The sequence below is a fragment of the Lissotriton helveticus genome, chromosome 12, assembly GCF_964261635.1.
Source record: "Lissotriton helveticus chromosome 12, aLisHel1.1, whole genome shotgun sequence".
NCBI lineage: Eukaryota > Metazoa > Chordata > Amphibia > Caudata > Salamandridae > Lissotriton > Lissotriton helveticus.
The window spans coordinates 898,073,391-898,098,664 of record NC_136073.1 but is presented as its reverse complement, the minus strand read 5'-3'; the positions used below and the strand labels follow the sequence as shown (position 1 = coordinate 898,098,664).

At 46.0% G+C, this 25,274-nt stretch overlaps 1 protein-coding gene across 1 annotated transcript in view; it reads left to right on the top strand.

The window, feature by feature from the left end:
* KIF1C (kinesin family member 1C) overlaps positions 1–16,354 on the top strand; it is a 710,488-nt gene extending 694,134 nt beyond the window's left edge. The window contains exons 21-22 of the mRNA XM_078671146.1: positions 2,430–3,032; positions 15,096–16,354. Of these exons, the coding sequence (XP_078527272.1) occupies positions 2,430–3,032; positions 15,096–16,052 (1,560 nt within the window). The 3' untranslated portion in view covers positions 16,053–16,354. The remainder of the gene's footprint in view (positions 1–2,429; positions 3,033–15,095) is intronic.
* The last annotated feature ends 8,920 nt before the right edge of the window (positions 16,355–25,274 follow it).

Below are 25,274 nucleotides of genomic sequence, written 5' to 3'. Positions count from 1 at the left end.
TACTTTGACTGAGTGTGCCCTGGGTTCCTGCCAGCTAGGTACCAAGGCCCTATGTTCTTTCCCTAAAACTACATTGAGACAAAACCCAATTGGCACTTTTTGGCCACAAGTAAGTCCCTTGTAAATGGTACTAAGGGTACTGTGGCCAGGGAAGGTCTCTAAGGGCTGCAGCACTTATTGTGCCACCATTAGATGCCCTGTACCTTTACATACACACACTGCCGTTGCAGGCTGTGTGTTGTGATGCAGAACACAGTGAAGAGTCGACATGGCACACATCCCTGTGTGCCATGCGTACAAACTACTGCCCTGATATAGGTAAGCCACCCCTCTAGCTGGGTGCACTATACATGTGGTGAGGATACACATGCATGAGCCCTGTAGCCCTACAGTGTCTAAATCAATTTTATTTCTTGCAGACCAACATACTCGACTCCCTCAAAGCCACTTCTTATGAAGATGCCTTACCCTCATCCTTCATCAAAGTACCCTCCGGAGACCCTCACTTACTCCTACTTACCATTGTCAATGTCTTCTTCACTTACGTAAAGTGACGGTGGTGGTCGCAGCTCATCTTCAGAGGCGATGAATACATGTATTGCTGTATCTCGACGACTTGCCGCTCAAGGCGGGCTCGTCATAGTCTGTCACAGACCACCCTCTGACAACTTCTACGCTTTAATGTCCTTGAGGTTTTCCATAAAAGAGCTGTTGTCTAACCTGAGCCCTAAGCCAATGGTTTCCTTTGTAAAGCCTTTCCTAGACACATTAGCGTTGCAAGCCTTTCCAACACCTCAGCAAGGCCTCGACATTCAGGTTGTGATCCCATTGTTTTGAATGGACTTTGCCCAGATCTTGGAAGAGATGAGTCTGGACCTTATAGGGTGTCAGACAAGTGTCAACCTGACAATTGGAAGGCCAATGTGTCTTCCCTAACTAGGATGTCACAATTGTAACAGATGCATGGTTAACTGGGTTGGAGAGGCCATCTAGGGTGGAGGATATCTGGGGCATCTGGTCTCAAGCGTAGAGCCAACTCCACATCACCCTTCTGGAGCGTAGGGTGATCTTCGAAGGAAATCAGATTCAGGAGGCCCTAATGCACAACATGATTCCCAGGTGACTTTGCATCAAGGAGAGCAGAATGGGAGTAGGTTCCTGGATCCTGTACCGGGAGATGATTGGACCAGCAAAGTAGTTTTTGGGCAGTGAGCCACCTAGCCAGGTCCCCGAACACCAGAGCACATGGTGGCTGGTGGACTACGAGCAGCGCCTATATCCCGTGGTGGCATAGGGCATCTTCAGTCAATCATTGGGGCATAGCCTTGCTAGATCTGTTCACCACTATCGACAAGATGCATTGTCACAGCTTCTACTCTCTGAAGTTTACCACAAAGTGGCCAAATAGGCAAAGTTCAGTGCTCCAGGATCCTGTTTCCAAGAGCAGGATAAACATGCCCTAACTGTCTATGGTGAGGCATGATGGGATACAAAAAAGTAGTGAGAGTTTTTCAGTCTGCTAGTCAGTGCGTATGACTAATGAAGATGAACCTAGAAGCGTATTAGAATTACTGGTAAGAAACTTTTCCTTTCGGCAGAAATTACATCTTCTGCAGATCCCTCCAACTTGCCCAAGCCCCCTTGCCACCCTCTATCAAGATGGCTATGAAATTAATTTTGCAGGTTTGTTTTGCCATCTTCACACTTAGCCTCTGAGTAGATGATAGCGTGGGCTGGATCGGACATTACCGGCTCTTGTGGCTCCTAATACCTACACCTAATATGTGGTGCTCACACAGCGCTGCAAGAGTGACGCTGAATTATATATTCCTGGTTCCTTTCTGAACTCGTTCCCTGTTGAGCATCTGGGAAGGGTTCCAGATAGGGATTCTGGGAGTGGATCATGTCCATCAAGAACAGCATTACTAAAAGGTAAGTAATATTTTTTTCTCTGGTTTATCCAGTACACTAAACTGATGTTGTAAACATGTTTTGTAGTCTTTTTAAGTAGCCCTGATTCTTAAATGACAATTACTGTGTGTTCTGTTTTTATCAAACTTGTCCGACAGTCCTCAGGCCAATTTCATGATCTAGTTCATAATGATTGATATTACTGTTCATTTGTTTCAGTTGTGCCTCCCTTATCCCCTTTTTCCAGAGGCTCATGATTTTGATCCACTATCTCACCCTTCTTCACTATCACAGCCGTCACCGGGGCTATTTGAGGGTCTCTTAATATCACTGCATTGTAGTGTGTGTATTCCTTTTCTCACTGCTCTCTCCTAGGAATAGAACCCATTAAAACTGTTTTCTTGACACATGTTTGTATAACATTTTGAAACAGAAGTATGGCATGTGTAAATTGCTAAGAACATGAAAGTGAATTTCTTCCTCAAATGACTTTTTTGTTATTTTTTTATCTTGTTTAGTATGCAGACTCCGACAGTGGAGATGACTCTGATAAACGCTCATGTGAAGAGAGCTGGCGTCTAATCTCATCCCTTCGGGAGAAGCTGCCAGCAAATAAAGTTCAAACCATTGTTAAAAAATGTGGACTTCCCAGCAGCGGCAAGAAACGAGAGCCCATTCGGGTCTACCAGATCCCTCAGCGACGCCGCATCAGCAAGGACCCCAAGTGGGTGACCATGGCGGACCTGAAGATGCAGGCCGTGAAGGAGATCTGTTACGAGGTGGCCCTGAATGACTTCAAGCACACCAAGCAGGAGATTGAGGCCATGTCCATTGTCAAGATGAAGGAGCTCTGCCGTATGTATGGGAAGAAAGACCCCAATGAGAAGGACACCTGGCGGGCAGTTTCTAGAGATGTCTGGGACACAGTAGGAGTCGGGGAGGACAGAGGGGAGGAGGGAGAGGCAAAGAGCAAAACTGGTGTCCACGACCTGAGGGCCCACATCGACAAATTGACAGACATCCTGCAAGAAGTGAAATTACAGAACAACATGAAGGATGAAGAGATTAAGTCTCTCAGAGACCGCATGATGAAGATGGAGAGGGTGATTCCAGTACCACAGGTAAGGCATGCTGGTTAGACCAACCACTTGCTCTGCAGAGGCCTTGCATCATGTCAGAAACTGAGTTGAAATTCAGCATTATGACTTCCAAGCTCTGGTTCAAAGTGGCTTCAGGTGTTATGTCAGATTAGCTTCTGTGGCACAGGATTTATTAGAAATGGTACACATTCTTGTTTACTAACACTAGAGCAGCATTTGTTAGGCTTATGAATGGATTTATTTAAACTTTTACCTGAAGTACATTGGGTATAGATATCCCAATTCCACAGGCTAAGGCAGTACCTTTGTGTTCTGTATGAAGAATATGGGACAGAACAGATAGGGAAAGTATTCAGTAAGGCCAATTGTAGGTTATTTGTGGTTTCTTGAAGACACCTGCAAGGATTTAGTGGCATAAATGTGTTTCTTGCATCTGTAGCTATCAATACGCTTGCTCTGCATGCTCCTGCCATCTAGTGTTGTGCTCTGGCGTGTGCAACTTGTTTTTCTTCAAAAAAAGTCTTTCAAGTCATGAGGTACAGTGACTCCTACTATTACTGGTAATATGCATGGGCATCAGCTCCATCTTTAGATTGTCTCCTCCGTCGGGTTCAGATGTGTCTCCACCGAGCTCCAGGTCAACGCCTCACAGTGATAGTCTTCGGTCCTTTTGGGATTCTTCAGACCTGTTAGCTTAACAATCCATGCTACAGCACTGTTTCAATATTGTTGTGGTCCCTGTCATGTTCGGCAACCAGGATCTACCCAACATCCTTCCCCTGGCTCTTGCCCTTTTTGGGGCCTCCTCAGTCTTTTTCTTCACCGAGAATGTTCCATCAGTGATGGAAAGGACTCTAAAACTGCCCACAGTGCTGAGCGAAGGAGAAAAGTTTTCCTAGACAGCCCACCTCCACCAAGTTTTCATCCTTTGAGCATGACGCCCTCTCCTGCTCTGCCTGCCTCGCTTTCCGCTTAAAGAACTCACTACATTATCATTGCTATCGACACCTCGCTCAACGACCCATTGTGCAGCGGCAAAAAGATGACACCCCGACCTCTTAGAGGATCGAGACGTCAAGGAGTTACTACAGCTGGGGCCTCATCCTCACAGCCTCTGGTTTTCAGCCCAGCTCCCACTATGAATCAGGGACAAGAAACTCAGGCCCTAAAGGTCCAGCCGAGGAGATCAACCGTGAGTAAGTCATCCATCCCTCCTCCTCCTGCTCGTCATTGAGCTGAGGCTGAGCACCACCTTCGAGGGTGTCAGAAATCAAGCCCAAAAGTCCAGCGTTCGCTTCCAGTCTGCCACTGCCTGAGGGCCATGCTCGGCACTGAAAACACACCTTGGATCCGATGTCAAGTCAGCCTGTGGTGCTGAAACAGCCACAAAAGACCCGGCTCCTGACACAGACAGCACCAGCATTGAAGACACACACAGAGCCACACACCCAGAGCCACACACACACACAGTGAGCCATACACACAGCGAGCCACTCAGACCCACAGCGAGCCACTCAGACCCACAGCGTGCCACTCAGACCCACAGCGAGCCACTCAGACCCACAGCGAGCCACTCAGACCCACAGCGAGCCACTCAGACCCACAGCGAGCCACTCAGACACACAGCGAGCCACACACACACAGCGAGCCACACACACACAGCGAGCCACACACACACACACAGCGAGCCACACACACACAGCGAGCCACACACACACAGCGAGCCACAAACACACAGAGCGAGCCACACACACACAGCGAGCCACACACACACAGCGAGCCACACACACACACACAGCAAGCCACACACACACACAGCGAGCCACACACACGCACAGCGAGCCACACACACACACAGCGAGCCATACACACACACAGCGAGCCACACACACACAGAAAGCCACACACACACAGCGAGCCACACACACACAGCGAGCCACACACACACAGCGAGCCACACACACACAGCGAGCCACACACACACAGCGAGCCACACACACACCCAGCGAGCCACACACACACACAGCGAGCCACACACACACACAGCGAGCCACACACACACACACAGTGAGCCACACACACACACAGTGAGCCACACACACATACAGAGAGCCACACACACATACAGCGAGCCACACACACAGCGAACCACACACACACAGCAAGCCACACACAGCGAGCCACACACACACACAGCGAGCCACACACACAGTGAACCACACACACACAGCAAGCCACACACACACACAGCGACACACACACACTGAAAACACACCTTGGATCCGATGTCAAGTCAGCCTGTGGTGCTGAAACAGCCACAAAAGACCCGGCTCCTGACACAGACAGCACCAGCATCGAAGACACACACAGAGCCACACACCCAGAGCCACACACACACTCAGCAAGCCACACACACACAGCGAGCCACACACACAGCGAGCCACACACACACACAGTGAGCCACACACACAGCGAGCCACTCAGACACACAGCGAGCCACTCAGACACACAGCGAGCCACTCAGACACACAGCGAGCCACTCAGACACACAGCGAGCCACTCAGACCCACAGCGAGCCACTCAGACCCACAGCGAGCCACTCAGACCCACAGCGAGCCACTCAGACCCACAGCGAGCCACACACACACAGCGAGCCACACACACACACACACACAGCGAGACACACACACACACACACACACACACAGCGCGCCACACACACACACACAGCGAGCCACAAACACACAGAGCGAGCCACACACAGCGAGCCACACACACAGCGAGCCACACATACACACACAGCAAGCCACACACACACACAGCGAGCCACACACACACAGCGAGCCACACACACACAGCGAGCCACACACACACAGCGAGCCACACACAGCGAGCCATACACACACAGCGAGCCACACACACACACACAGCGAGCCACACACACAGCGAGCCACACACACAGCGAGCCACACACACACACACAGCGAGCCACACACACAGCGAGCCACACACACAGCCAGCGAGCCACACACACAGCGAGCCACACACACACACAGCGAGCCACACACACACACAGCGAGCCACACACACACACAGCGAGCCACACACACACACAGTGAGCCACACACACATACAGCGAGCCACACACACATACAGCGAGCCACACACACACAGCGAACCACACACACACAGCAAGCCACACACACACACAGCGAGCCACACACACACACACAGCGAGCCACACACACACAGCGTGCCACACACACAGTGAACCACACACACACTGAACCACACAGCAAGCCACACACACACACAGCGACACACACACACACACACAGAGGTGTGGTAAGGAACTAAGAGCAGGTGAGGGGCAGTTGGCAAAACTGGGCATCTCTGGGGGGGGTAAGAGGTGCCTGGGAGTGGCGAGTGGGGCGTGGCAAAAGTCTTGGAAAGTGTAGCACCTTAAATGGGGACGTTTGCCAGCGGCATGGGAGGCTCCAAGAAGGGGCTAACAAGGAAAGGACAGCTGGAAGGGAGGCCGTGAGCAAAACAGGACACCCGAGGAGGGAGGTGGTCCGGGTGGAGAGAGAACACATGGTACGTTGTCGTAGAAAACACCTGGGGATAGAGGACTGGGAGAAGGTAGTGTACGTGAGAAGCACGGAGAAGGCAGACTACTGTGGAGAGGGGGAGGCAAAGAACTGGGGACATAAGAGAACTGTTCAGGGAGGAAAATGCATGGTTCAGGGTACCAGTTTGAGGGTGGGAGTAGCACGGGAGTGAGGGTTGCAGGGTACCAGTTTGAGGGTGGGAATAGCAGGTGAAGGAGGGGGCAGGGTACCAGTTTGGAGGGTGGGAGTAGCAGGGTGCAGGGTACCAATTTGGGGGCAGTAGTAGCAGGGGAATGAGGATTGCAGGGTACCAATTTGGGGGTGGGGGTAGCAGGGGAATGAGGGTTGCAGGATACAAATTTAGGGGGTGGGAGTAGCAGAGGAATGAGGGTTGCAGGGTACCAATTTGGGGGGTGGGAGTTGCAGAGGAATGAGGGTTGCAGGGTACTAGTTTGAAGGTGGGAGTAGTAGAGGAATGAGGGTTGCAGGGTACCAGTTTGAGGGTGGGGGTAGCAGAGGAATGAGGGTTGCAGGATACCAGTTTGAGGGTGGGGGTAGCAGAGGAATGAGGGCTGCAGGATACCAGTTTGAGGGTGGGGGTAGCAGAGGAATGAGGGTTGCAGGATACCAATTTGGGGGGGTGGGAGTAGCGGAGGAATGAGGGTTGCAGGGTACCAATTTAAGGGTTGGTGTAGCAGGGTAATAAGTGTTGCAGGGTACCAGTTTTTAGGGTAGGAGTAGCGGGAAAACAATGGTTGCAGGGTGCCAGTTTGAGGGTGGGAGTAGCAGGGGAAGGAGGGGGTCAGGGTACCAGTTTAGAGGGTAGGAATAGCAGGGGACAGGGTGCAGAGTACCAGTTATGGGGCCTAGCAGGGGAATGAGGGTTGCAGGGTACCAGTTTGAGGGTGGGAGGAGCAGCAGAAGAAGGGACACAGAGCAGCAGGGGAAGGAGAGGTGTATGGTACCACTTTAGAGAGTGGGAGTAGCGGGAGAAGGAGGGGGCAGGGTACCAATTTGGAGAGTGGGAGTATCTGGGAACAGGGTACCAATTTAGGGGGTGGGAGCTGCATGGGAAGAAGGGGTGCAGGGTCCCAGGGCACAGTTGGAGATGCAGACACCCGAGAGAGCTTGAATGATCAGAGAAGCTAGTTCCGGGGTCGCAGGGCATCTGAGGCTGCAGGACAGAAAGCAGTGAGTTTGACAAAGGAGCACTGCCCCGTTTCCAAATCCTAGAGGGAGTGTATGAGATGAAGAGGATAAAGACAGGAGAGAGGTATACACATGGTGCCTGGGAATGATGAGGAGGGTACCTGGGGGGGGGGGGGGGGGGGGGGGGGGAGAGAGTACCTGAGGCTAAACGGTTGTGAGTGTGACGGGAGGGCAGAGCCTCATCTCCAGACCTTTGAGGGGGTGTGTGAGATGAAGAGGGCAGAGGCTGAAGAGAGTGGACACAGGGTGCGTGGGAAGGAGGAGGGGTACCTGAGGTGGCAGAACACCTGAGGCTCCAGTGCAGTGAGTGTAACGGGAGGGCAGAGCCTCATCTCCAGACTCTTGAGTTGAAGAGGATAGAGGCAGGAAAGGGGTGGGCAGAGGGTGTATAGGAAGGATGAGGGCAGGGGTTGAGGAGGTATCTGGGGTGGCAGAGCACCTGAGACTCCAGAGCAGTGAGTGTGACGGGAGGGCAGATCCCCACCTCCCCACCCCAGTCCCTCCCTGGGCACCCCCCTGCCCTAGCACACCCCGACCCCCCGCTACCAGCCCTCCGGGGCTCAGTACCTCTCCGCCGGGGTCTGCTCGGGAAGGGGCGGCTGCGGGGGAGGAGTCCTCCTCTGTGCACCCATCTTCCTGGAAAAGTCCTCTTTCTACATCCGTGGTGCAGGCCAAGTCGGCCATCTTGAAAGCTGGCAACACGTGCAGACCAGACCCGTGTGGGGTTATTGAAGCCGTGCAGGAGGTGGCCATCTTTGTGAATATTGCCACACTGCTCAGCTGGGTCCCTAGACATTAAGGAAGGACTCAGCTCCTTAGACATAGAGGAGGGACTCCGCTCCAGCCTGCTGAAGTCTTGTACTTCCCTGTTGGCCCGACGAGGGGATTCCATAGTACCAGAGGTTAGAACGTCAGTGTGGCTGTGAACTTGGCATGTGATCAGGGCCACAGGAAGTATGCGACAGGGGCGCATCAAATTATGCGGCACGAAAAGCCAAATTAAGCGGCACAACGGGGCTCATCAAATTAAGCAATGTATGTGGGGAACGCGTAGCTACGCGCTCCACTTCCAGGTGCACTGCACGTAGGGATTCCAGATCCCGCTTCATTTTAAACCATTCAAACTCTTCTCCATTTTTTACTGCGTTTTTCACACTTATTTTTCATGCTTTTGTCGTTTCACACATCAAATCCACAAGTTCATCGTCCTGTATTTCAGAAACTTCTCATATTTCCTTGTGCCCTTCCGGGCTTCTTTGAAAATAAGATCTTCATACACATAATAGTTCAGAGCAGCACTCTTATTTCATTTTCTTTCCGACCCAATGCATTTCGGGCTACATTTTAGCCCTTCGTCAGGGGTAGCTGTAAATGGATAGTTTTAAACAATACATTATTCATACATAAAATCAATATCTTATTTAAAGTCATTTTAAAAGGACACTTTTATATACTAGCAATAACATTCCAAATCAATCAATGTTATTAAATATACAACCAAGAAAGCATTGCTGCTCTACGCTATACTATACTTGCTAAAACCATGAATCTTGACTTGACCCCTAACCTAATTGTGCACCTCTTGGGAGGTCCTTTTACTGGGCATTAAAAAAGCTTATTCAACACTCCATTTCTTGTATCATTATAGCAGTTGCGGTTACATTCAGGGAGTTGTCTTTCTAATCGTATGCATTTCACCTATTTTAACATCGAGTGCAACACTCTTAAATAATCCTTTATGATGTTTCTCTATTACCGTGCCACACATACCTACTTATTTTTCGTCATCTCCCTCAGCCCGCTGCAAATAATTTCTACTTCCACCTGTGTCAGTCTAACGTTTAAATAAGCACAACACACTACGCCCAACTCCTCTCCACTTGAACTAATTGCCCAATTAAAAACCTAAACTACATATCCCACAATGCATCCTTATATACATGCCAAGCTACGATTCTAACACAAAAATAATATAACAACACAACTCATGCTTGTAAACAGTGTCCATTTTTTTCAATGTATTTGTAATGCTTCCATATACGTCTATAGTGAACATCAATAAAGATTGCGGCTCCCAACTTGTTGTTCTGCTTCTTGTGGAGTTGCGGCTCATCATCAAACATCTTACGAATTTGCTTTACTGCGGGTGCAATAACGTTGCACCAATTGCGTGCACCTGGAAGTGGAGCGCGTAGCTACGCGTTCCCCACATACATTACTGAACTTGAGTGTATTTGGGCTTGCACAATCCTGGGTAGCACGCAATTGGTCAAAAGTTTTCGGTTGAAGTAAAAATTGGATATAATGGGAGAAAATGGTGTGCAGACCACCTACATGCATTGTACTAAAAATTAGCCCTATCGCTGGTTATTGCACCCGCAGTAAAGCAAATTCGTAAGATGTTTGATGATGAGCCGCAACTCCACAAGAAGCAGAACAACAAGTTGGGAGCCGCAATCTTTATTGATGTTCACTATAGACGTATATGGAAGCATTACAAATACATTGAAAAAAATGGACACTGTTTACAAGCATGAGTTGTGTTGTTATATTATTTTTGTGTTAGAATCGTAGCTTGGCATGTATATAAGGATGCATTGTGGATATGTAGTTTAGGTTTTTAATTGGGCAATTAGTTCAAGTGGAGAGGAGTTGGGCGTAGTGGGTTGTGCTTATTTAAACGTTAGACTGACACAGGTGGAAGTAGAAATTATTTGCAGCGTGCACAGCGGGCTGAGGGAGATGACGAAAAATAAGTAGGTATGTGTGGCACGGTAATAGAGAAACATCATAAAGGATTATTTAAGAGTGTTGCACTCGATGTTAAAATAGGTGAAATGCATACGATTAGAAAGACAACTCCCTGAATGTAACCGCAACTGCTATAATGATACAAGAAATGGAGTGTTGAATAAGCTTTTTTAATGCCCAGTAAAAGGACCTCCCAAGAGGTGCACGATTAGGTTAGGGGTCAAGTCAAAATTCATGGTTTTAGCAAGTATAGTATAGCGTAGAGCAGCAATGCTTTCTTGGTTGTATATTTAATAGCATTGATTGATTTGGAATGTTATTGCTAGTATATAAAAGTGTCCTTTTAAAATGACTTTAAATAAGATATTGATTTTATGTATGAATAATGTATTGTTTAAAACTATCCATTTACAGCTACCCCTGACGAAGGGCCAAAAAATGTAGCCCGAAATGCATTGGGTCGGAAAGAAAATGAAATAAGAGTGCTGCTCTGAACTATTGTGTATGAAGATCTTATTTTCAAAGAAGCCCGGAAGGGCACAAGGAAATATGAGAAGTTTCTGAAATACAGGACGATGAACTTGTGGATTTGATGTGTGAAACGACAAAAGCATGAAAAATAAGTGTGAAAAACGCAGTAAAAAATGGAGAAGAGTTTGAATGGTTTAAAATGAAGCGGGATCTGGAATCCCTACGTGTAGTGCACCTGGAAGTGGAGCGCGTAGCTACGCGTTCCCCACATACATTACTGAACTTGAGTGTATTTGGGCTTGCACAATCCTGGGTAGCACGCAATTGGTCAAAAGTTTTCGGTTGAAGTAAAAATTGGATATAATGGGAGAAAATGGTGTGCAGACCACCTACATGCATTTCATCAAATTAAGCGGCACAACGTGGCACATTTTTTGTATTTCTTATTTTCTGCCTGGGTAAAGATTATGTGGCAAATGAGGCAAATCCGTAATTCTGCAATAAAAACAACAAGCCGTCAGGAGGGCAGTCGACCACCACCACGTTTCTCCGAGGCGAAGGAAGAATGCCTCGTAGAAACGCAGCATCATTTTTGGATTCGGGAGCGTGTTTTCTTTCTCTCCTCTTCCCATTGACTGGAATGTAAAATTCCAGCCAATGGGAAGAGGAGAGAAAGAACCTAAAAAACACCCGCCCCCCCGAATCCGGGCTTGAACAGAGTGATGGCCCTCTCCTCCAATGGTAGCCTTCGTTTAGGAAGCCAGCCAATGGAGATGGGTGGCAGGTTGAAGCCCCCATACTGAAAAAAAAAAAATTCGCAAGCGCAGCCTACGCAGGTCGAGACCTAAAAAGTACACATACTGCAAAGTCTATGGGATCTCTTCAAAAGCCTTCACCCTAGGGGTTCCTTCCAGACCCTGTGCAGAGGGGAAGCCAAAATCATCTCACCCGAAGCCACGTCCTCCTATCGGAGGGTGCAGCAAGAACAGACCCTTTTCATGGGGCTATTCAAAGGGAGGTTATAGGAGGAACAACTATCGAGGTAGAGGAAAAGGTGGAGCGGCTAAGGGAGCTGCAAGTAGTGACTCACCAGATCCCCTCCTCGCCCCCTCTCAATCCCACTACACCTGTTGGGGGAAGACTCCAGGGGTTTCAGCCACTGTGGCATGAGATCAACTCAGATCAATGGGTCCTCTGCATCATAGGGCAGGGTTGTTGCTTAAAACTCACTGTAAAACCACCAAGCCTCCCTCCACAAAAACACACCCTGTCCCCAGAACATCAGCGCCTTCTCCAAGAAGAAAAAGAGAAACTCATTTGCAAGGGGCCATAGAGCTTGTGCCACCACACAAATGCGGAAAAATAGTGTATTCCCTGTACTTGCTTTTATCAAAGAAGGATGGGGCACTCCGGCTCATACTCTACCTCTGCCCTCTCAACGCATACATCCTCTCAGATCACTTTCACATGGTCATACTGCTGGATGTCATCTCTCCTGCGTGAAAGGCAGCTTTGTGACTGCACTCAATGTGAAGTATGCCTACTTTCACATCCCCATCCTCCTGTACATCGCTGGTACCACCATTTCGTGGTAAGTGTCCGAATTTTCATTTTAACGTGCTGCTCTTTGGGGTCACCACAACCCTCATGGTGTTCACAAAGTGTCTTGCAGTGGTAGTCGCTCATCTCACGAGGACCAACATTAACTTGTTCCCTTACATGGACAACTGGCTGATCAAGAGCTCAAACGAACAACAGTGCCTGGCTCATACTCAGGCCATCATAGCCCATAGGGCACTCCAGGGTTTACCGCCAGCAAGGTAAAGTCTTACCTTCAGCCTCTTCAGGTTCTGCCCTTCTTAGGGGCAGTCACCGGAATAGCCTATTCCAGCTTAGCAAGGGTCCTAGCTTTCCAGTCGGTACTGCCCCTTTTTCAGGTAGATTAACAAAAAACGGGAAGGATGGTCAAGCACCCCCTCAGAATGATGGCCTCCTGTATCCCCATGCCATGTTACACATGCTGCCATTGCAGGAATGTCTCCCTGCACTGTGGTCACAGCGCAGGGTCACTGGGAGGTTCTAGTGTTGATATGGGCCTGCCCCCATCGCTCTCTGCAGTGGTGGAACAGCAACAATCTGTTTCAAGGCCAGTCCTTTTTCGACCCAGTACTGCCAGTGTTCATCACGATAAACGCTTTCCACATCTGGTGGGGGCACATTTACAGGACTTAACCGTTCAGCACATGTGGACACCCCACCAACTGACTGGGTTTCCGTATCAACGATCTGGAGCTCCTGGCCATCCAGTTAGCAGTCAAACCTTTCTTCAGCCACACTCGACACAAAGTGGTCCTCATCGGGCCAAACATGACTGCTGTGTATAACCTCCAGACACAGGGAGGCATACACGCACCACAGCTGTCGGGGTAACTCAAGGGATATGGATGTGGGCACTTCCCCGCAAAGTCAATCTACTGGCAGAATACTTGCTAGTAGCAGTCAACAATTTTGCAGACCTACTCAGCAGGATACAGCAACAAGTCCACAAGTGGGAACTCCACCCACAAGTACTGTTCCCATACATCCGATGTTGGGTTTTCCAACATAGACCTCTTCACTACATCTGTAAAAATGAGAAAATGCCCAAACTTCACCTCCAGGTTCCCACAGTTCATGAGCAATGCACTATGGATGAACTGGTCAGGGATACTTGCCTACACTTTTCCGCCTCTTCAACTCCTTCTATTCATGACTTCGGCATCCTGGTAGCTCCGACGTGGGCAGATAACGCTGGTTCACCACTCTGCTCAACCTATCCCTTGTGCCCCACGATAGGCTTCCCAACTGGCCAGATCTTCTAACCCAGAACCAGGGCACAGTCAGGCATCCAAACCCCAGGTGGCTCAATCTCGTGAAATGGCCTTCACGCACTGGACGTCAGGAGAGCCCTCCTGTATTACATTGATAGAATAAAGCCATTTCACACAACTCAACAGTTGTACATCTTATTCACAAACCCATGCAAGGGGCATGCTCGCTCCAAAGTGGGCCTAACCAGGTGGTTGGTCAAATGCATTCAAACCTGTTAAACTAAAGCCAGGAGGCAGTTACCTGCCCCACACAGACCCCAGTCCACCCACAAAAAGAGGATATCCATGGTTTTCTTTCCTAGGTAACATCCCTATAGCTGACACTTGTAAAGCAGCTACCTGGTGCACCCCGCAGACTTTCATCAACCATTACAGTGTGGATGTGTTGGCTTGCCAACAAGCTGACATTGTCCAGGCTGTCCTGCATACACTTTTCCAGGCCTTAGAAACATCGTCCGGCTAGCTCCCGCTCAGGGGAGAACTGCGCTACAGTCTATGCAGAGCATGTGTATCTACAACTACACATGGCCATCAGATTGAAAATGTTACCCTGTAAGCATATGTTTGTGACTTGTAGTGCTGCAGTGTCACTTTCACCCACGCTTCCTCCCCGGAAGTCTCATGTTGTTGCAGATGCATTTCTTTTTCTAACTCTTTGTATTGACTTATTTTTCTATTTCTTGTTGCTCTATTTCATCTTCACTCGACGTGCGGGAAAAACAATCTAACAATGGAGCTGATGGCATTCAGCATTACCAGTAATAGGAGGAGTCACTATACCTTGTGACTCGAAAGACTTTTGCTGGTGCTAGAATCTTTGAATTAAGTAATTTCTTTCTTAGCCTTTGGGTTTGTAAATGTAATGGTGCTTAGAGGAAATACAGATCAGGTGCTAAAGCACAGTTTGCTGGTTCTCTTTTAATAAGTTCAGATGTCCTTTTTAGTTTGTCCTCTCATGTCTTAAAGAAGGGGAACAAACAGGCTTGTCACATAGAGTGAGCAAGTGCTTTGTGTTACGAGCAAGGCTTTCAATAGGAGCTCTTGCACGAAGTCACATCAAAGATACGTAAGAATAAGTATGGGGATCGAGCATGTATTTTCTGTGCTAAAATACTGTTGATTGTATGGCTCGTTAAGGATTTGTCATTAGAAATTGTTCTCATCTGTTGCAGGACGACCTCGAAGAAGAGGAGTTGGATGATGAAAGGAGCCTGTTGTGGTACAACCAGGTCATGGCAGATGAGGAAGCAAGAGAAGCACTGGAAAGGCATGGGAGCAAGGATTCACTAGACCGCGAGGCATCCAAAGAGAAAAGGATAGCTCAGCTGATGGAGGAAGACCCCGCCTTTCGACGAGGAAGACTGCGGTGGCTGAAGCAAGAGCAGACTCGTCTGCAGAACCTGCAACAGCAGCAGATTCTCAAGTGCTTACGCAAGAACAACAGCCCAGGCAAGTTTGTGCCACCCTATGACTGCAAGCTGCGCTTCCCTTTCAAGAGTCACCCACAGCATCGCTATTCTTGGGGGCCGAATTCAGGCTTCATGGAAACTGAAGATGATGCTGGAGGGGAGGGAGGCCCCAAAGACTCTCCAGCTTTGGAGCTGATGGAAAACGGTGGACTCCCTATTGAAATGGCAGAAGAGAAAGAGAATGCAACAGAGCAGGAAGAACAAGTGATAACCTTACCACAGATACGAACCCAAAGCCCTCAAAGAAATTGGCACCAACAGAGCCCCACTGCCCAACATAAACATTACCACCAGGGCAACAGGCAACGCCCAGAAAACCAGCATAGATACCGCCGCAACTCCTTAGACAATGGGAATGGCAAAAAACCTCGACCCCATCGTCAGCACTTGTCCCCACACGACAAGGAGCGTTCCAGTCAGGAGCAACTCCAGGGCCGGAAACACAATTATTACCATCATCAGCAAAACCCCTACCAACAGCACAGACCAAACCACTACCGAAGCTATTACAACAACAACCACTATGCTGGAGGGGCAGAGTTTGGTAATCCCCAACCTTATCCACAGCATGCCTACAAATACTACTCGTACACTACCCCACCACGAATGCGTAGGCAGAATTCTGCTCCTGACCTCAAGGATCGAGAAGCTCCCATCTAAACGGGGAGAAGATAAAAGGACAATGAATCAAAACTGTAAGGACAAAACATGAATGTGTTGGACAGGAGAAAGATGTCAAGTTGGTGTGCAGAAGTGAAATGGGTGATACGAATGGCGTGCTCCATGTTGGCCAGCGAAGGCAAAGTTGCACAGAGTAATGCTAACCTGATGCATAACTCCAGTTCTAAATTACAAACACGAAAGGTGGCATTCTGGAAATGGCAGCCAATAGGTCTGTGTTTCATTGAGGGCAGGTCCAGGAAAATGTGCCCTTCCCTTTATTGTTTTAAGGATATCCCAACTAAAACAAAATGTTAACCTAATACTACAGCAAGCAGACACGAGCGCCAGTTCCACCACAACTTGGGTTAAGCCTAGATTCCGCAAAAGGCGATCCTAATCAGTGTATAGTTCAATTTTGTCCAGGTCCAATCAATTGTGTCACTCGGGGTTCAGTTTAAGGCCCATTGCGGTCTGTATTGGCCAGTGAAGAGGCTGGGCTGTGGATAAACTGAGGCAGAGGGTATTTAGGCAACACTAATTAAGTAATTTTGAGCAGTAAAAAGTTAAACGTGGTGTTTACTGAAGCTTGCAGTCTTGTTGTCCGAACCATGGTGTATCAAAGATCTCACTCTTTGAACCTCCCACCTGTTAAAAAGTAATAATGGATGAGTGCCATCATTTCATTTATTTTGCCTTCCTCAAATGTTTGGGTGTCCAGATCAGTTGGACCACTGTCTTAGCTGATTCCGTCCTGTAGGATCTATTGTCTAACCGGGACACTTGAGACAGTACCATTGCTGGCTGTCACTGAGGCGCACGGGCCCTAGTGTGCTTCGGGAGGTTTTATCCATTCATGGATAGTACTTTTTCACTGACTGTGGCCCTTATTTAGCTGCTGGATGAATTTGAATGGTCAGCTTGCAGTTTTATTCACTACACTACCGTTATTTCATTTCTAAATGAAGTTTAGTGCACCAAAGTTACAATGTCCACCGTCCTTTGGGCTGTAATCGGAAGACATGCCAGAATATTTCCCAGCCATTTAAGGATGCTGAAACCCAAAGCGGCTACTTTATTGATCTGATGGCTCATAGAAAGCTTATCACCTTTCATATGGCCATCTTTGTTTATTTTGTTTTTAAAACACTTTTAGTCCGTTTTTCTCCAAAGAAGACCTAACACTGACACGGTTTGCGAGAATGCCCCTCATTTGGCTAGAATAATCAAAGAAAAGGCACAGTATTATGTTTCCTTCTCATTTCTGGCAATCATGCTGTGCATGAGTTCTTTCAGTGCTAGAAATTGGGTGGGAGGCCTTTGAAATTGAATATTCCTTAGGCTCAGGCGAGTTGCTCTCCAGTCCTTAAGTCTTTTAAAAATCCGGTGCTGATTGTTGTTATACTACAGAAAAGTCAGTGATTAGCTAGTGCCTACTTTTAGGCATTTTGAGACCACTTTCCGTCCTCCTTTGAAAAGCTCCTACTAGTGGCATTTGACACTATCGTCTGGAGCCACGAGGCGTGATTTCAGTGTATTCGATGTCTAACAGAAGGACAACCTTTACTCCACGTAGAGGTGTGAACTTTTTAAAGCCCTCTCAAGCAAGCACAAAACTTCAACACCTTGAAGATAAGAGGTTCACTGTCAACAACTTCTATATTCATTCTGTCACCACACTCACTACAATTTCCTACCAAACATTATATATATATATATATATATATATATATATATGATCCCTCCCACAGGATTACTAACTGAAGAAAAGAAATTTATCCTCAACCCTCAGTAAAAGCAGTAGAACCAAACCAATTGCATTAAACCTGCAGATGGGTATACTTAAGAAAAGAATCTACAGCGGTGACATTAGTGGGGTACATTCTTCTACAAATCATGGTTCACATGTTTGCAGCACACTTCTACCTATAAGCGGACTCTAGAAAAGTCACTCATTAGGCCAAGCTGCGGTGTGAAATCTGGTTAGTTGGCATTTCTGTGTCTATCCGGTCTGTTGATGGAGTGTTCATCTCTTTAAATGATGAGGTGGGCTTGCGATTGTAATGGATGTTTATTTTATTTGAAAAGTTTTATATAGCACTGGCTAGACCCAGAGGTATCAGAGCGCTTTTCATGAGGTAGGGCATTGATTCAGAACATGGTTACATAGTTACATCTGTTTCTGGAGCGTTTCATAACATAGAAAGGGAAACAGTATGAAAACAAGTTACTTGCCTGTAACTGTAGTTCCCCAGTATTGGAAGCTTTCATAGATTCACATGTCGGAATTATTCCCTGTCGTCGAGATGGAAGTCTCCGGTATATAAAAAAGCAATGCTTTGATAAGTACAAAGCAGAAAAGGAAGGTTGTCATTGAAGATCCTGTGCTGGAAAAGGACAGATTGCTTGTAATCTTAGTTCTCTTTCATGGGAATGTTAAACGAGAGCTGTAAAAGGCTCCTTTGCTTTCATGGGACACTCTGAGAGTGGATTCAGGTGGTTAGTTTCTAGCAGGATAGAAGTAACCGTGGAAGCTGCCCAAGTAATTGTAACTTTAATTGAAAAGAAAACCTTGCTTCTACACAGGCACTTATAGGTTTACAGAAATGTTTCCTTTTTGTGATATTGTATGATTCTGGACAGAGGTAGAGCTGTTCAGTGTCCACAAACTCGGCTAAGATTCCCATGATTGAGAATTAGACCAGACATCATTTTGCCTTCCAGTGCTGACATTCAAGCAATATGAATAAGTAATAAGCCGTTCTGTTAATCTTAATTGTATTTCTCAGATACCATAGTCATGTTTTTGCTCTGGAGTACTGATTGTATTGTATTGCTCGTCTTTAATCAGTCGCAAATGGGATTGTTCTGGTTTCCTCATCGCTCACTGAGAATGAGGCAGTGGAATCAGATGTGCAAAGACATGCAGGTTAGCACAGGACAGGGAGAGGAGAGATGAGGGCTGTGAGCAGCAAGAACACGAGGCAAAGAAAGTGTGATAGGAGCAGGAGCACACTCAGGCAGGAGACAAAGGTTAGGATATCATTGTGTCAGGGAAGTTGAAGAAAGGATGTTGGAGGAGGATTGTAAAACGTAGATGGAAAAGACAGGTGGGTGACAGAAAAGGAGAGTGACGTAGGAGCTGTAGATGCTGAAGGAGATATGGCTTTTTGGCAACTGGAATTAAAGATTGGAATACTACAGAATATAGTGAGAATATAGTGAGCACCTCAGATGTGTGTGTCTTTTTTACAGGCTGACAGCGTAACGGAGGTTTTCTAAAGCCATTCCTCTTTTAACAGGTTCTAATTAGTTCTGAATCTCTGTAGCCCAGATCACTTTCCTCTGGTATCTTCAAAGAAGGATATAAAGATTGTGAGACAAAGTAAAAGAAAAGTGCATGTCACAAGAGAAGGGAGATGACTGAGAACAGGTCTATGGTTCAGCATGTCACAAGAGAAAAAGGAGGTGACTGAGAACAGGTCTATGGTTCAGCATGTCACAAGAGAAGAAGGGAGGTGACTGAGAACAGGTCTATGGTTCCGCATGTCACAAGAGAAGAAAGGAGATGACTAAGAACAGGTCTATGGTTCAGCATGTCACAAGAGAAGAAGGGAGGTGACTGAGAACAGGTCTATGGTTCCGCATGTCACAAGAGAAGAAAGGAGATGACTAAGAACAGGTCTATGGTTCAGCATGTCACAAGAGAAGAAGGCAGGTGACTGAGAACAGGTCTATGGTTCCGCATGTCACAAGAGAAGTAAGAGATGACTAAGAACAGGTCTATGGTTCAGCATGTCACAAGAGAAGGGAGGTGATTAAGAACAAGTCTTTGGTTCAGCATATCACAAGAGAAGTATTTGTGGAAGGGGGATGCTTGGGAACAGGTGATGCTTAGGAACAGGTGTATGGTTCAGCATGTCAGTGTATCTGACAGTAAAACTTTGTGTTCAAAACATTCAACCATGGTTCTGTTGGTAACACTTGTAGTTATAACTCTGCAAGTGACTGTGTGTACCCTACTGCATTCAAGTCCTGGAGTTGTAAGTCTCCTTACTGTTCCCGTTACTACCTGCCAATGTGGTAGAGGTTAGCTTTTAATAAAAAAACATAATAAAAAAACATAATTAAAATGTGTGTGACTGGAGGTGGTTGCCCGAGCCCTTATCCTGCAGTGCGGTGATTATGGGGATCGCTCCAGTAATGTGGCAGGAGAGGGCAGAAGTGTACATTAAAGGGATACGCATGCCTTTTCCAAAGTTAAGACATCTATTTGAGGTTTTCAGATATAACAAGGGTGAAATCTTCTGTACGATCCCTTTGGATAGGTCTTACAGCAAGAAATTTCCTAATGCATCCTTTTGCTCAGGGACAGGCTGTAGATTCTTCCCTGTGTGCCTCAACAAAGAGAGGAGTTTTGCTGGAATAGGCCTCAGGCTAACCTTCATTCGATGGGCCTTTAACAAAGTCACAACCACTGCCATGACCTGTTGCAATTAAATGGCAACGATTCCCGGCCCTCGCGCAAACTTTATTTAATGTAGATTTTTATGATGTGTTCAGGAAAGCCCTTGACCATGTCACATTCTACCTCTTCCTTTGTAGATGTGATGTGGTGGTACAGCTTTACAACGCATGCCTTTACCACACGTTTTTTACGAGGCATGGCTTTATCACGCATATGTTAAACATCTCTCGCTCTCTCTCTCTCTCTCTCTCTATATATATATATATATATATATATTATATATTATATATTATATATATATATATATATATATATATATATATATATATATATATATATATATATATATATAAAATTAGGCTTCTTTATTTAGAGCTCACATCAACGCGTTTCGGGAGTCAAGCTCAATATATATATATACACACTTTTTTATTTAATATTTTTCTGTTTTTTTTGGTGGGGGAGACCCCTCAAACCCCCCCCTTTAAATATATATATATATAACAGCTTAAACAGTTCAACGCATTGTGATCTCCTTGCCCCTTCCACTTACGATGGCGAAGTGGCGAGCCTCATAACACGAACCAATGCCGTTCTCCTTTACGAAAAACACAGGATGCCTTGGACACAGGTTGCTTCAAACGCGGTGTTTATTTGACACTGGTTAGACCACCTCTACCTGTTTCTGGAAAAAATTCCCTTGTTCACGAGTCAGTTACAAAGTTACGTTTAAATAGACATGTGAAGAGTGAAAACAGACTTCCATATTCAGTTAACTCACTCTGACTTGTAATACATTAAATTGCACAATATTACAAATATAATAACAATTCATAAATAGAAAAGAAACCTGATTGCAGTTTACACATTTTACACTTTAATTGAACAGCAATAAAAACCGACTGATTTTGTCGAGTGGCCATACGCTCTCTCCGTTAGTGCAACAGATGCCTTTGATGTATTCGAGGCATTTCTCCAATGTCATACACAGTGAGCTCGAGTAAGAACATCAATCAAGCCACAATCCAAACCTGCCCCTGTGGGCATAGTAAAGAAAGTATATGCGCTAAATTGACCACATGGCCAACCTGCTGATACTTTTTCGTATGTGCTGAACTCGATTCGCCCAGTGGAAAAAAAGGCTACTGCCTTCATACATAATAATGATATTTCAGATATCTATTGTTCAACCGTTATCCTTAACATGCCTCAAAGAGCTAGTCACTACCACAATAACTATTCCGCCCTAGTGAGCATTCCAGTGGCTTGCCGATATAATAACTTTCTTGCATTCTTCGTCTTAGCTGCAATCATATACATATATATTTATATATATTTTCATTGAGGGATGCACCCTCCAAAAATCAATTAGTTGTATCACCATATGCCCTACCCACTCCTAAACCTTAAAAATGCCTTTACAGCCCTTACCCTATACCCCACCCACCCCTAAACCCCCCCAAAAATATATATTCTATACATAGACACATACATATATACTTACCTGAACTATACTTACAATGCGTGTTAGAGGCTGCGTGGTAATATCATGGTGGTTTCCCTGTGATGCCCTCTTCCAACTCTGCCTCATCCACCTTTTGTCTACCCAAGGCCGTTCATGATTGTTGCTACTGTTGATGTCAAGACTTTTTGAGAAATCCAGTTTATTGTATTTTATGGTGTGCCTGGCCGTGGCAGGACACCTAAGGAGAAGACTAATCTAGACAACACTGGACGTTTCTCGACATCTTGTGCTCTTTATTACCCCCACCACTGCCTTGGAGTGCCTGTGACAGGTTTCTAATGGAACAAGGAAGGATCCAGCTTTTAGTATGGTTTTATTTTTGCATTTTTATTTACAAGTTATCTCTGGGCAGATTCCTAACTTGTTCGCTCTGCCTTTTGCTATTTTGGATTCCTGGATTTGTGCAGAGACAATTTGTCGATAGTCCTTTTCATGGCCCCTGCATATGGCCTACATAATCGACAAAGAGCCACAAGTGACTTATAATGTTTGACTTCGAAGGGCCATTGCCAAGTACAGTTTATTTCTGAGGATCCAGGTACAGTTCGCAAAATGAGCTTTGTAACATTACCTGGCTGCCATTTATCCAGAATTGACCTTAAGCGTGTCACTGTGAGTTCTGCGTCTTTGCTACATGTCTGTGTTCACCAGGGTGTGATTCACTATCGAGTGCAATGGTAATAAATGTAATTGGGTGTGTAATTAAATGACTGTCTCCAAGTAACTTCTGATCTCTAAAGAGAGCATATAATGTGTTTTTATTTTGAAACCTTTTGTCAGAAGCTTGGATTTTTACTGTTCAAAGACAATCTGATTTTATTTTTCTGTGTGTACAACCTTGAATATGTTTGGATTTACCAGTGAGGTTTTTCTCCATCCCACAGCACATGCTCTTTGCACTGCCTTGTGTCACGAAAGCTGCTAATAGACTTTTACTTTGCAAGGTATTGTGGGAGACGGGATGAGTTTTTGGGTTACGTTTTTATTTTCCTGTTCATTGACTGATGGTGCAAACAGGATTACAACACTAAGTTGGTTTGAAGTTTCCAGTGTCCCCACCAGCATTTTTATTCCTACAAAGGGACAAATCATCCATAGGAATGTGTTGGGGATTTGGCCTCCCCTTCCCTAAATATCTAGACAGGAGTCAAAGCACTGTTGGAACCCATAAATTGGTTAGAAAGAGTGGGGTAGAGAAGCCGGTCAGGAGACTGGCTGAGTATTTGTTAGCCAAAGCAAATATCCTTCTCAAGAGTCGGTTGCCAAAAGGGTTCATGCACTCTGAGTTTCAGCTTCAAAATTAGTTTTTGGAGGAGCTTAGACATTTATCAAAATATCTTCCGCAACACCATCTGTTGCATCTGAGGGATATTGTTATTAAGTTGGGACTCTTTTTTAGCCACTTACGGTGAAAGATATCTGGAGCTACCAGCCTGTAGTTATTTAATTTTATGTGGTTTTTATATAGTGCACATTTGCCAATTACTTGGCATTGTTGGGCTTTTTTATAAATACTTTTGTCCTGCATTTTTTAAACCAGAAAAAGATAATTGACAAAGACCTGCATCTTCAAGAGTGACAGCCCTCCGCTGCTTCTGTCTTTGCAATACAGACTGACCTTGAGTGTTTGGAAAAACATTTTCTTTTAAACTTTGCAGTGGAGGACAGCCTGGTGAGTTTACATGCTTCGGAAAAGCTCACGGGTTGTCTTTTCTGATTGGCATAAAATGAGTGTAGGAATTCTAAGTAGTGGACTTGAAGCTGTTTTCTCCTCAGTGATAAACAGCCAAAGTGATAAAAAGTGATATATTGATTTCTCCTTCTTTAGATTGCGTTCTCCCTACATTAGTCAATCATTTATTGGGGCATAATTTCCAATCACTGTTCTACTGTCATTTAAGTTATTGCTCTCCTTTTCTTCCATTTGTCACTGTAATGATCCCACCCAGCGAACCTTAAAAATATGGGTAATTGATTCATTGACTGGCTGGGAGTAAAAATGGTGGCACTCTAAGTCCCCTTGCCCCCTAAATCACCAAAAACCTTCTATATTCAGACATTCTTTTCCTTTCCTTACAGGCCAGTGCCTAATATCTTCTTCACCCTCAATAGTATTGTATGTTGTTTGGCTTTAGAGTGGTGTGTTAGAAACATGTTGACGTCAGTCCCCAGATGCTGTCTCTTGCCGTGCTCGGAGAGCACTAAACTGCTTTGCCACTCAGCTGGTTGGTGAGCACCCAATACCAGGAGCTGCATGAGACCCCAACGGTGTAAGGAGCTGGAAGCGAGGGTGCTGGAAACTTCAAACCTGAAGTAAAATCCCCTTATCAGAGGGGATAAGAGATGACACACTGTTCACTTGGATTGATGCATATTATGTTGGTTGGTGCTTTAGCACTCAGATTTGCTGTTCCTGTACCATTCCGTGAGTTTATTTCTCTGTTTGGTGGGCAGGTCATGTTTTTTTATGTCTGGTTCGTCTAATCTCTTCAAGCTAGCATTGACAGTTTCTTTTGTCTCCTACATTAAAAAGATTTGATGTGGTTATGTTGCCCCTCATGGGGTGCAGCACCAGCAGCATTTGTGAAGTCCAAATATAGAAGGTGGTGATTGGATGAGCTTTATCCTCACGTTTCTACTCCACACGCGCGCTTTGAAGTGCCCCTCACATTCTTTTTTGGTTATAACATTATTCTTATTTTGGGGTTTTGGTGAATAGTAATCATGATAGTGGTGAATTACTACTGACTAAGAGTTGCTTTCAGCGTCTCTATCAATTTGCAAAGCCCTGCTACTGCAGAAGAGAAGTGCACTACACTGTAAATGCAGTGCCACTAAGACACTTAATTGATGACTTTCCATTCCTCCTGCTATGACAATGCCTGGCATAACCTCTAAACCTGAATGGGTTACCTCTTTGGCAACATGCAGCTCTATATATATTTTGACATTGCACACATTTCTAACAAGACATCCTAATTAGCAGCTTATCTCTCCGTGCTGGATCAGTTTTTAGAAATCACACTTATCGCAGGACTAGTGCTAATTCATTGCTGGTCCCTAGAACCTTTTTTGCATATTCACCCAAAATATGTTCTTATTATATAGAGATTAAGCTGAAATGGCAATTGATTGTGCCTCAAACACCAATGAGTGGCTTGCACTGGAGGTTTGCACAACACTATAAATGATCTATATGTATTGAGCTGTAGGCTGGGCTGTGCTGTAG